Here is a 13,834-nt window from a genome sequence, read left to right as displayed (position 1 = left end):
TATGCTTTCAAATAAATCATTCATTGTACTACTTTAATCTCCACAACTTTGCAAGAAAAGAGACTGTAAGTCTTTTGTTTCAAATCTCCCTACTCATGTCATATGTTATGTTTAATTCCAAAGTTATGTCGGTTGCAATTTCTATTCCACCTTTATGTACTAATATATTTAAAGTATTGATGCTCTTTCTGTGCTATATCATTTCATGATTTAGATCCTGACATACAGACTCAAGACCGCAACCAGTCCTTTCATTGGACCATTCAGTACCATCTTGTGGTGAGTCCTCCTTGCATAGAGGAGTTGATGATGATTTGCTAAATTTTCAGGTTATTAGATACTTTTAATTTTAGTTATTAGTTCCTAATAAAGGTAACTCGGGGTCATGTCTCAACAACTCTTTCAGTTCATGAGTTATAGGGGCTTCATTAGACATTAGGTAGTTGTTTTTTTCAATTGTTTTCCAAGTTGACATTCAGTATTTTAAATTAAAGTTTATCATATTTCTTGTAATTTAGCCCATAACTGTATTTCTAGCTTCAGTATATTTTGAAATTGAGTTTTATGAATAGTTGGCTAGGCCAATGGTCCTCCTGGGATTACTCATGGTTCAAGGTGCCATGTCATATCCCGTGTATAGGCTCAGGGTGTGAAAATCTTGGTATGAGAGCACAAAGATCAAGTATCCTAGGGAGTCTATGAAGTCGTATCTAGTAGAGTCCTAATTATAGGTGTGAAGCGCACGACAATTATAATGAGGAAGCTACAGGGCATTTAGGAATGTTCCTATTCTTTCATGTTTGAGTTCATTCAACATAGTTAAAAATCCAAGAAAAATCTTCTAACTCCTACTCCTATATTTCGGATCATACCTCCAAAGCAGACTTCTTGTCAGTGAGCCACAATAACCTTAGCATCTTAACTGGGGGAAATGCCACATTCATACCACCTACTCATAAAATGCAGACCCATAATAGAGTCCGCACTTCTATCCTGACTACACCTACTTAGGACCCACTTATCCCAGTTAGTCCTTCAAGGTCTCTCAGAACTGGCTTTACTCATACCCAGTCTCCTTAGGGTGAAGTTTCTAAGACCGACCATTCAGATGCTTGTTTATATTATGTCATCTTAGTCTCACTGGTCATATAGTACTGGTCATGTCATGATTTTGCAGACATTACTAGAGTCGGTAGTTCATACAATTAAACCCTTCGATTTTCACTAGGTCCAAAGTTGAGAGGGATCTTCAAGATTTTATTGATGAGATGAAGAAGATTTTTAGGGTTATGTATGTGAGTGAAAGTGAGGGATTTGAGTTTATGGCTTTTCAGCTAAAGGGTGTGGCTTAAGTGTGGTATGATGAGTGGGAAGGGATTTGAGGGATTTTTAGATTTTATTGATGTCGAACCTGCAGTTTGGGAAGATTTTTCTGTGAATTTTCTTGCTCACTTATTTCCTCAATACTTGAGGGAGGCTAAGGATGAGGAATTTGTTAAATTAATGCAGGGAACTATGAGTGTTAAGGGGTATGCTTTGAAGTTTACTTATCTATCTCACTATGATCCAAAATTGGTGCCTATTGTGAGGGACAGAGGAAATTTTTGTTTGGTATGTCTGATAATGTGAAACTAGAGCGCAAAGGGTCAATGTTCAACAGTGACATGGATATTTCTAGATTGGTGGGCATGCTTGATAGATAGAGGAAGAAAATAAAAAGAAAGCGAGGGCGGCAAAACATCAAAGAAAAAAGGCAAAATCAGCAGACTACGAGGTGAACCATAACAAACCTGGTAATAAGTTCCTTCTTTCCTAAGAGATATCTTGTTTATCCCCATATTCATAAAGTGCACCTATTCCTGATTCTTAGTACTATGGTAGTGTTTCGCAGAGGTCCTCTTATTATCCTTATAGAAAACGTAGTAGGCCTCGTCTGGAAGAGTGTAAGATTGGTATAGACAGGTGTTTCTAATGCAGGAAAATGGGTCACTACTTGAAGGAATGTATGTTTGTGAGGCATAATGTAAAGGGTAAGACTCATAGTTCAACACCATCTATACCAACAGGTCAAGTTTCCTAGAAAGGAACTACTTCAGGAACAAGTGGAGGTCAATTATTGTATTCCTTGACTAGTTAGCAGAACCTAGATATCTCTTCCTATATTGCAATCGGAATGTTGTTTAACTTTCCCCATGCTAGCAAGATAGTGTCCCCAGACCCCTATTTCTTGCCATGAGTTTTCTTATCTTAGAACCTAGGCGAGCGAGCAGTATAAGGGTGTTAATGTTGATTTTGGAGGTCTAATTTATGTATTTTTGATATGATGTTGTTCTGTAGATTTTAGTGAGGATGGTTTATCAAATGGGAATAGTTGCAGTCCTAAGTTACTGACTTGAGTCTAAGGGGGAGATGCTGAATTTTTATGCAAAGGCTATTCTTAGTGTCATTGAGTTTCTTTCAGAGACTTGGGCTTGTGCATGACCGTGTTTTATCTTGCCAGCGTATTTCCTCTCCACATTAGTTGAGATGTTACTCTAATCCAACTTTTGTACGTTAACACTTCCTCTCTTAGTCTATTATCAGTCCCTAGGGAAAGAAGAGAAAACCTTACTTATCACGTTAACTCCTCAGGATATTCCATCTCTTCCAAGTCATTCACGCTCTAAAGACTTCGTGTCATGTACGCATTGTGGATATCATAATTTTAAGCTAAAGCATCTTGACTCATGTTTACACCTAAGTGTATGATAGGGTTGTTAATGGTTTGGCTTGTTCTTTCATCTTAGAGTTAGCCAGCATTCGAGAACGAATGATTCCAAGGGGAGATAATTTAATGCCCCAGAAATATTTTCACGATCTTAGTATTCTGTAGGCAAGTTTACACTTCAATAATCATGTCTTGAGTCTCTTGAATCAAGCCGAATCATTTAGGATGTACCTGATACTTAAAAGTGAGTTTTTAGATGCCAAGATAGGCCGTGAAAAGCATCCCTAGGAGCACTGTGATGAGACTCGTGCCATGGAAAATGGAAGGAGAAGCCAATGGAATACCTCTGTGTTGGGTGGCGCTTTCGCATCCATGGGTGGCGTTGTGGTCCCCATGCCATGGACCTCCGCCTCGATGTTATATTTTCAGTTTTGTTTTATTTTAGGGGTACGAAGGTCCTTTCTCTTTTAGAAATTGTTCTTTCAATATTAAATACTCCTCAAAACATCATAAACTCTTACCCTTTCAAATCAAAACCCTCTCTTATTCTCTCAAGCTCTCAACTTTAAGTTACGAGATAAATCAATCTAGGGCTCCAAATCCAAAGGATTCTTTCCTATCATTCATCTCTAAGGTACGTAAGAGCAATGCCTTTCATGGAGAACCTTGTTCATCCTCACAATTGGGTCACAGTTTAATGTTAAGTCATGATTTCAAGTTAGGGTTGCAAGATTCAAATATTTTAAGTGTTGTTCTTGATCCTTGCTGTAATTTTCTTCTATATGCTTAATTAGTATTGTGAATTACTCTCCGGTTTAAGGTCGTTTCTTGAACTTAAATTTACTGTCCATAATCAAGAGTTAGTTTTCACATAAAGTTTGTGAATTGAGAAGTTGCATTAAAAATTGGTTTCATTGATTCACTAGGTTTAACTATAATCTTGTTATAAGTATATTCAAAGTTAGCCAATTCATGAAAAGTTTATGAAAACCCCTCATATATGATACCATGACTTGAAAAGTGAAAAGAAGTTATAACATCTTGAAAAGTAAAGCAAGTTATAATGATTAGAGCCAAGGCTCGCAGAGAAATTCTCGATACGATATTTTAGAGACTAGTATGGTTTCAAAACATGTTTTTAAGACTTATGATATGAGCAACTATTATGTTTTGAAGAGAATTATTTTACACCGAGTTGGGTATGAGTTCGAAGTTACATGTCCATAGCTACGTTGCTACTGTAGGTTTTGCCTTCGGGCTAAGAGTTGGATCTATAAGTTATGTTTAGTCTTACGCTCTGAAAAGGTGTAGGATGACTCTTCTCAATGTGGGCAAGATATTGAACTTCATGTTGCTCACATGATTTTATGTCGGTTAAGAGAAAATTTCCCTATTTAGACAAAACTTCATATTTGTTCTAGTTACTTTTTATGTATGATGTTTGTATTAAAGTTGTTTTTTTACTACAACATTTCAATTAATTGGTTTTGGGCTTACATTTCATGAAGTTTACTATTTAAGATTTTATATATTTTTAAATAACTCATTCATTGTACTACTTTAGTTCCAGGAACTTCGCAAGAAAAGAGTCGGTAAGTATTTTATTTCACATCTCCCTACTCATGTTGTATGTTAAATTTTGATTCCAAAGTTATGTTAGTTTCAGTTTTTATTCCGCTTTTATGTACCAATACATTTAAAGTATTAACGCTCTTTTTGTGCTATATCATTTCATGATGTAGATTCTGGTATACAGACTAAAGACTGCATCTAGTCCTTTCATTAGACCATTCAACCAGCTTGTGGTGAGTCCTCCTAGCATCCACACGACTTGGTGATGATTTACTAAATTTTCAGCTTATTAGATTGTTTCAGTTTTAGTTGTTAGTTCCCAATAAAGGTAGCTTGGGGCCATATCCCAACAACTCTTTCAGTTCATGGGTTATAGAGGCTTCATTAGACATTAGACAGTTTTTTTTCCATTCTCTTCCACGTTGAGATTCAATATTTCAAAAGTTATCATATTTCTACTGATTTAGTCCATAACTGTATTTCTAGCTTCAATATATTTTCAAAATTGAGTATTATGAACAGTTTGCCAGGCCAAGTATCCGCTTGGGATTACTAGTGATTCCAGGTGCCATGTTATGTCCAGGTATAGGCTCAGGAAGTGACAATATAATTACTCTCTGCAACAATGGAGGATTTGCTCCTTCCTGCTGTTTTACCTCAATTTCAACCGCCTAAAACATCAATTATTTAGAAACAATGTGAAAAATGAAAATGCTAAAAGATCACTTATTTAGGAACGAGAGAGTAGTATAATAAGTCACCTGCGGTGCATATGTCGAGGATGCTCATTTATTTTAACAACAAAGTAGATACTATGTTCACTTATACGGATTAGGTCCAAACTATATTTCTTATTTTCTGTTTCAAACACATTGACTAACACAATTTATGGAGCAGGTCTAAAAGATGAGGATACGATTGTTTTTATCTTGTTAGAATACATTACTTCCTCCGCTCCATATTAGTTGGTATCTTATCAAAAATAGTTGTCCACCTTACTAAATCAAGAAAATATTAATTAAATTTGTCTCGAATTACCTTTGCAATTAATTCTTTTTGAAAGTTTTCGCACTTGTTTATAAAGTTTCGGTTATGTATCAGACAGAATAAGCAAACCATAAGCAAAAAGAAAAAATAAGAACAAATAGATTTACGTGAAAACTCTTACGGAAAAAACCACGGGCAGAGGCAGAGGCAGAGGAATTCACTATAATAGAGAGAAGTACAATGTGGAGACAATAGTTTCAATTTTGTATATATGAGAACAACACGAAACAGCCCATTAAACGCACTTATCTAATACGTGCATACAAATAAGTCTAGGCCCAAAAACATACAGGTCCATACCACGGGGCTTCGCCCCCACACCCCTAACGGGATCAGTGGTGGGCTTCAGGATTGGGCCCGATCCCTATGCTACCACCATAAACCCCATGAAAAATCACAAACATGGATTACACCGTGAACTTTGTAGGGCCGGATTAACAAAATTCGGGTCACAAACTCTAACAGTTTTCAAGAAGTTTTTTAAGGGGTAAATTAGCAAAAATAGCTTCTTATTTCTGATTTCTTAACATCTGTATTAAAAAAGAAAATGACCAATTAGTATGGGAGTCGGGACGGAGGGAGTACATCTCTTCTACTACTTCAAAATACCTGAAGATTCTCCTTACCTCATACTAGTATGGAAAATACATGCACATAAGTTAGCCATGGGTTATGGAAATTAATTCAGTCTAAAATCTGTCATGAATGAATTTATTAACCAAGACATTATTAACACACCTAATTAAATATTAATAACAGTTACTTTTCAAAGGTTCTGCACTTGGCGCCACCAGTCCATTTCACTAGTAACGGTCGAAACATTAACCATTAATTCTTCTTCTTTTTATCTAGCAGAAAACAGGACATATTTTCTGTTTTTTCCCATTTCTCTTAGAAAAATAAACCAAAGCATGGGACTCCATAAAATTATTGTGATCACTATTGTCATCTCCTTTCTCAGTAATATTGAGTCAACTCGTCCTCCGTTTTCATGTGACACATACAATCCAGATACCATAAAATTTAAATTTTGTAATTTCTCATTACCCGTTGATCAAAGAGTAGACGATCTAATTTTACGCCTGAATTTGGACGAGAAAATCTTACAATTGGGTAACACTGCACCAGCCATTCCTCGGCTTAATATCCCTGCTTATGAGTGGTGGTCGGAGGCATTACATGGCCTATCGACAGAAGGATTAGGGGTGTTTTTGAATAGAAGTATTAAAGGTGCAACTCAGTTCCCTCAGATCATTCTTACTGCTTCTACCTTTGATGAAAATCTCTGGTATCGCATTGCTCAGGTATAAATTAATTTGCTCTTTTTAGGCCTCTGCTATAGTATACTTAATTCGAATCCATGTTCAGTTTTATACGTGATGTTTAATTGGACACAGAACACTAAGTGGAGGAAGGGATACAGTTTTTGTTTTTTTGTGTGCGCATATACTTAAGTTTTCGAATCCCCTTGGCATAACAATATCTTCTCAATTTCTTGGCTCTGCGAAGGCACCACTGATACTAAGATATTAGTGATAGTGGGAAAAAAATTATGTAACAGTTGATGTGCACTTTAGGTAAAGAAAATGCCAAATGAAAGTTTAAAATCTCTATAATTAAGTGGAAATCTCTGAAAGATGTGAGAAAATGGATTTTTGAATTGTACTGTTAATGGAAATGAATATTATCTAATGAAGACATTTTAAGATGAAAGATATTATATAACAGTAGTTGTAAAAGTATCACCATCGTCCAATCAAAAGGGTTTCAACTTTTTCAAATGAACCATTTGAAGACCTATTGATTCTAGCAACAGATTGCCGAGTTGATCATTTGGACCAAAACACTCAGGTCATGATCTTCTAAATCTATGTCTTCATGTTCTATCATCTAGCTTATGTTCTTCATGTAGCATTCAGATCGAATGACTACTATGAAATTCCGTTGATACTTCCACGTATTATGGGTAATGTAGGAGACATCTCTATTTTCTCCTTGGGTATACGAAGTAGTATTAGCTACTGCCTATCTGATTTGGGATACAATTTTCCTTAGAATGATCACCCGTTCATGAAATTACCTTTTTGTATCTGATTGTCTAACATTCTAATTGGATTATCGGAAACAGATATAACGGTAGTAAAAAGATCCAACATATAATTGTATGGTACATAAAGAAATTCGAATGAACGCATTAAATAGCCATTATGAGATGTTGTACTTCATGTAGGCAATCGCGAGAGAGGCAAGAGCAGCGTACAATGCTGGTGAACTAAAGGGAATGACATTTTGGGCACCAAATGTGAACATATTAAGGGATCCAAGATGGGGGAGAGCACAAGAAACAGCTGGGGAAGACCCTATGATGGTAGGAAAATATGCAGTGGCTTATGTAAGAGGACTTCAAGGGGATAGTTTTGAAGGCGGCAAGCTCAAAAATGGGAATCTTCAAGCTTCAGCTGGCTGCAAGCACCTTGCTGCTCAAGATTTAGATTACTGGAATGGCCACCATCGTTTCACCTTCAATGCTCAAGTCAGTAACTAACCTGTTATGACATGTTAAATTACGTTTATCCTTTCATTAAATATTCATTTTCACCTTTTGCTTACCAAAAAGATGGATATTGTTATCTAATACTGCAATGTGTCATTCAGGTTACACCACAGGATATGGCAGATTCATTTCAACCACCATTCAAGACTTGTGTGGAAGAAGGAAAAGCCACCAGTCTGATGTGTGCTTATAGTCGTCTCAACGGCGTTTCAAACTGCGCTAACTATGATCTTCTGACCACGACTGCTCGCGGACAGTGGGGTTTCAATGGGTAAAGTTTTACTGAAAACTAAGAACCAAATGGATATTTCTGTGTTGGTACCTTCAAAAAGTTTGCTCCTTCCTAAAACTAACTGTTGTCTATTGCTGAAAAGTTACATTGTATCAGATTGCGATTCAGTTCGTGTTATGAATGATTCCCATGGATACACTGCTGAAGATGCAATTGCAGCTTCTATTAAAGCTGGTAATTGATTATTTAATTTCTCTGTTCTCACTATTTGTAGACTTAATGATGTCTTTCCTATTACTGACTCTATATTCCAAATGAACCTATTTACTGATGATAAAGCTTGTATTTGTACGATTCATTAAGAAAAAAGGGACAATCCGGTGCACTCAATCTCCCGCTATGCGCAGGGTCAGGGAAGGACCGGATAACAAGGATCTATATGTTGGAAGATTGATCATTGACATAAATAAGCATCTACTTAAATGAATTGCAATGTTCTTGCACAATTAATTGGTCGCAATTGTCTGACCTTTTCCTTGTCAAATGCAATTTAGGTATGGATGTAAACTGTGGTTCCTTTGTGCAAAACTACACAAGATTAGCTTTGCAGGCGAAGAAATTACAAGAATCTGATATAGACAGAGCTCTTCGCAATAGCTTCTCCATTAGAATGAGGCTAGGACTATTCAATGGCGATCCAAGAAAACAGGAATACGGTGACATTTCTCCTGCAGAGATTTGTAGACAAGAGCATCAGGATCTAGCCCTTGAAGCAGCAAGAAATGGCATTGTACTTCTAAAGAATTCTGCAAAACTCCTTCCACTTTCTAAAATCAAAACCACATCCCTTGCTATAATAGGTCCAAAAGCAAATGATTCCGAATTACTTCTAGGTAACTATGCAGGCGTTCCCTGCAAGAATGTTTCATTGCTCCAAGGATTTCAGCGGGATGTGAAAAGCATAGGCTACCATCCAGGCTGCAATTTTGTCAACTGCACTTCTGCCGCAATAGATGAAGCAGTAGATATTGCTAAAAAGGCACAGCATGTTGTTTTAGTAATGGGATTAGACCAGCATGTGGAGAGGGAGAACTGGGATCGTGTAGATTTAGGCCTACCTGGCCAGCAAGAGATTCTTATTAAAGCAGTAGCCGAGGCTGCTGTAAAACCTGTTATAGTGGTGTTAGTAAGTGGAGGTCCTATTGATATTTCTTTTGCCAAGGATAACCCGAAAATCGGAGGCATCTTGTGGATTGGTTACCCTGGAGAAGGTGGATCAGCTGCATTGACACAGATTATATTTGGTGAACATAATCCAGGTTAACTTCAGCATCAATAATATTTAGGGGTCGTTTGGAATGCAGCCTAATTTATCATGGGATTATGATCATTGGATTAAATTATCCCACATGGTAGATGGTATAAAATAATTCCAGGCTGGATGGGATAAGGTGGGATATCCAGGATTAAGCCAGGATATCCCACCTTATCCTGCGTACCAAACAACCCCTTCATACTTAATCCATTTTGTTGGAAAACTTGCTTAAATATGCTAATCACATTTACCTTACAGGGGGGAGGTTACCAGTAACTTGGTATCCTAAGGAATTCATGAAAATACCAATGACAGACATGAACATGAGGCCTAATTCATCGACTGGATATCCAGGGCGGACTTACAGATTCTACAAAGGGCCAAAAGTTTATAAATTTGGCTATGGTCTTAGCTACACAACTTATGCGTACAACATCACCTCTGTCAGCCCTAACAAACTCTATTTCAATTACCAAATATCAGACAAGACAAGCAAAAACGATTCACTTCATAATATTGCAGTTTCAAAATTTGGATCAGAGGTTTGCAACAAGGCTAAAATATCAGTTAATGTTGTGGTGAAAAACAAGGGGGAAATGGCTGGTAAGCATCCTGTGTTGTTGTTTCTTAGGCCTTCAAAGGTGAAGGATGATGAGGTTCCAAGAAAGCAATTGATTGGATTCAAGAGTGTACGTTTAGGTGCAGGAGAGAAAAGCCAGATTGAATTTATTGTGAGCCCTTGTGAACACTTTACAAGGGCTAATAAGTATGGTATATCAGTAATTGATGAAGGGAAATATTATCTTGTTGTGGGAGATAAGAAAAAGTCTGTGACTGTTTCCATATGAGTACCCTTTAAATGGGAAATTTGTTATGCAAATTATATGAAATTAGTGGAAAAGATACGTTGTTTGTTCTATTAAGCAATAACCGTCCATATCCATTTGAAGTTTCACGTTTCAGTGTTTTTCTTAAAACTCCTATTATCCTTGAGGATTTTTTTCTTCTTTTAGTTTTCCCCCACCCTAGTGAGAAAATTGGTCTTGGACCTAACTCACACCCCAAAAGCATCCTAGTGAGAAAATTGGTCTTGGATCTAACTCACACCCCAAAAGCTAGCTCAAGAGATGAGGATTATCCAAGTCCATATAAGCAAACCACCAGTCCATTCTCCAACCAATGTGAGACTTTTACCCACTCTAACACAGAGCCAGGTCCATCCCCATTTTGGGCTCCCGGTCCACGCACCAGTTCCAGTTGGGCCTGGGCGTGAGGGGGTGTTAGAGTGGGTAAAAGTCTCACATTGGTTGGGGAATAGACTGGTAGTTTGCTTATTTGGACTTAGGTAATCCTCACCTCTTGAGCTAGCTTTTGAGGTTGAGTTAGGCTCAAGGTCCATTTCTTGACACCTACCCAGGAGGATCACTAGTGTTCCTAGTTATTCTTGAGTGTGACTCGAAACTTCAACCTAACGGTGGATAGTGAAGGTGCTCAACCACTTGAGTTTATTCTTGAGGATACATAATAATGCACTTTTAGGAGGGAAAGAAATACTAATGACGGACAAGAGGAAAAGGAAAAAAGGGGAACTAGAGGTAGTATTCTTGTCAACATATCAATGATCACAATTCGATGTTTTAGGTTAAGGTATTCAACAATCAATATATTTATAAACAGAAATAATAGTTTAATCTTATTTGAATTTTGAAAGAATAGGACAACTTTTCAATATATTTATAACAGAAGTATAGTTTGACAAAGAAGCAACAAAAAAAATCTGTCCGGAAGGATCCTAAGTCATAACCTTTACAAATTATTAAACATTGAGTTACCACTTAAAAAACGGGTAGATATTGCTGCATCTTCCAAAAAAAAAAAAAAAAATCATTCCAATGTATAAACCGTGTTTGAAGTTCAGTTTTCCAGTTTAAAACTTCAGGGCGCTATGTCCTGAAGTTTACTTTAGAACATTGTGTCCTGATTTGTTACTCAAAACTTCAGGATATCGTGTCTTGATTTTCAGTTTTTCAGTTCAGAATCATGACATTGTATCCTTTAGTCCAATTCTCTAGTTGATTTTATTCGGTTGAAAACTTCAGGCCATTGTGTCCTTAACTTTAGATTGTTATTATTTTCAAGTTGAAACTTCAGGATTTTCATTTTTAGCGTCCTGAAGTTTAGTTTTTCCAATTACAATTCTAGGGGCGTCATTGTATCCCAAAGTTCGAACTGTATAGTTCAAATTTCAGCCTTGTATCCTGAAATTTAATTGTTGCGGTTTCAACTTTAGACCACCAGAAAAGAGAAACAATAAGGAGAGCAAGAAAGAAGCAACCACAATACTGACCAATTTGATGTTGTTTTCTTATAATTTGGTCACTAAGAAATGCGTATATTTATAAATTTGTGTCCTTAAGTTTTAGAAGTGTAATTCAAACTTCAATTTATATTCATGTGAGAATCCGGTAATGAGACTTGTACAATCTAAGAGTCGTTCTTGATTGCGAGATAAAAGCTTTTGTTGATGTGGATATTAAGAAGAAGAAGATGACATATGAGAAGAAAAGCGATAGTGGAAGAAGAGAGAAGGGGCTACTTATCCGGAATTTCTTCATTCACAACACTCAAAATTTTAAATCTCTTATTAAAGGTGAATGCATTCCTATCATCCTATCACATATTTTATCAATAGGAATCATGCTAAAAAGTCATACCATTTTTTTTTTTGCATGCTTTGCATCGGTACACTACTTGTGGGAATACTCATTCCTATGTAGCCAAATGTCATAATCCAATTAATAATTATGGTGATCTAGTAAACTTCACTCCGCACAAAATTAAATTACATAGAGGGAGTTAAAATTAGAATAGGAACAAATGATGATCGCCATTTGTACCTAATTTGCGCAGTTTGCTCACATGCAAAAGAGTCTCTACCAATTTTAGATGGTGTGTCAAAGTGAAAGAGAGGCGTAAGGGAGAAATTTCTCACTTCTGCTCTTCCGCAAAAGTTAAAACATTCAAACTTGCACATAAAAAAAAATTGTGACGTATTTTGAAATGTTATAAATGACGATCGCACTTCCAGTGGTAGGAGACTAACTTAGCTTAGACTTGAATATGGATCCTTCCTAGAAGCTGGTACTCAATACTTGTGTTCTAAATCCTGTTATTCTCTTTTGGAAATTTGTGCTTACTAAGTCTGTGTTTGAACACGTCATTGATTGATTTATTCATTGTTGTCTGATGCTTGTGATTAATAAAACATGTTGAATATCCACTATTGTATTTATTATTTATTTTCAAATTAATATATATAGAGCTGCTGTCTAAATGGTGAGCCTAATCACATTACAGTAATGGCAAAAAAAGAATGAAATTTAAGTTGATGAACACGAGAAGATCAACACACGCGCGCGCACATATAGATATCTTCTTCATCATTTTCTCCAAAGGCTGATTGTTGAATTTAAAAGAAGAAGTAACAAGAAGATGCGGAGAAGTAAAGAAGAGAGATTGAAGCAGAAGAATGAGAATTTCTTATTTCTTCATCAATGAAACAGTACAAAATGAGCATATATAAATTAGTTAGTTAGTTAACTAACTTGAGGGGAGCCTTGGAGTAACTGGTAAAGTTGTTGTCATGTGATCAGGATGTTATGGGTTCATGCCTTGAAACAGCCTCTGGCAAAAATGTAAGGTAAGGTTGCATACAATACACTTGTATGTTGGGGCCCTTCTCTGAACCTTGCACATAGCAGGAGCTTTACTGTACCGGGCTGCCCTTTTTTTTAGTTAGCTAACTATCTTATAACTAACTATTTTAAGTACTTAGATACAATGACTATTTTATCCTTATAGTCAAAGTCTCTATATCCTCAATACTCCCCCTCGAGCTAGGTGGTGCAAACACATTAAGCATTCCTAGTTTGGAACATAGATGTTCATGTTGAGCTCTGCTTAAAGCTTTGGTTAGAGGATCAACTTGTTGAGACTTTGTAGGAACATACTCAACACTATCATACCTTATTATCCTCATTGCAGCTTCTAGATGAGACTTCTTAGATTGTTGTAGGAATTGACTAAGAGTTAGTACATTATATGTTATGTTTGGCCTGGTTATAGTAGTTAGGTAGAGAAACTTTCCAATAATTCTTTGATATGCTGCTACATCTAATTCAAGATCAGTAATACTTCAACTTGGACTTTTGACATAATCATCCACTTCTTTAGTAGTCAATTGGATATTTGTTTCTAATGGTGTAGATATAGGTTTTGATGCATTTAAACATGTTTCAACAATCAATTATAATGCATATTTTCTTTGATGCATTAGTATACCTGAGTTTGATCATGCAAACTCAATTTCAAGAAAGTATCTTAGCTCCCCTAAGTCTTTCATTTTGA

General features: G+C 36.4%; 1 protein-coding gene across 6 annotated transcripts; it reads left to right on the top strand.

Annotated features, from left to right (window-relative positions):
- The first annotated feature begins 757 nt into the window (after window positions 1-757).
- LOC124894597 (probable beta-D-xylosidase 7) lies at window positions 758-10,370 on the top strand. 6 transcript variants are annotated; one of them, XM_047405196.1, is made up of 8 exons: window positions 759-1,793; window positions 4,272-4,299; window positions 4,450-4,512; window positions 7,557-7,859; window positions 7,982-8,151; window positions 8,255-8,346; window positions 8,667-9,431; window positions 9,686-10,370. In XM_047405196.1, exons 4-8 carry the CDS (start codon window positions 7,608-7,610, stop codon window positions 10,273-10,275), a joined length of 1,869 nt encoding a protein of 622 aa, XP_047261152.1. In that variant the 5' UTR covers window positions 759-1,793; window positions 4,272-4,299; window positions 4,450-4,512; window positions 7,557-7,607; the 3' UTR covers window positions 10,276-10,370. The 6 variants fall into 6 exon arrangements, with proteins under 6 accessions (XP_047261154.1, XP_047261152.1, XP_047261153.1 ...); XM_047405197.1 differs by lacking the exon at window positions 4,272-4,299 and having other exon boundaries at window positions 759-1,774; XM_047405194.1 differs by lacking the exon at window positions 4,272-4,299.
- Window positions 10,371-13,834: the final 3,464 nt, after the last annotated feature.

Source organism: Capsicum annuum, unplaced genomic scaffold (assembly GCF_002878395.1).
Source record: "Capsicum annuum cultivar UCD-10X-F1 unplaced genomic scaffold, UCD10Xv1.1 ctg75817, whole genome shotgun sequence".
NCBI lineage: Eukaryota > Viridiplantae > Streptophyta > Magnoliopsida > Solanales > Solanaceae > Capsicum > Capsicum annuum.
This window is presented reverse-complemented; position numbering and strand designations above follow the sequence as displayed.

What these genes read in the sequence shown, in the direction of transcription:
- LOC124894597 (XM_047405193.1), top strand. Translation starts at nt 6,238, where the DNA reads ATGGGACTCCATAAAATTATTGTGATCACTATTGTCATCTCCTTTCTC. An exon ending in TGCAGCTTCTATTAAAGCTG is followed by an intron (nt 8,347 to 8,666) that starts GTAATTGATTAT and finishes AATGCAATTTAG; the next exon opens with GTATGGATGTAAACTGTGGT. An exon ending in ATTTGGTGAACATAATCCAG is followed by an intron (nt 9,432 to 9,685) that starts GTTAACTTCAGC and finishes TTTACCTTACAG; the next exon opens with GGGGGAGGTTACCAGTAACT.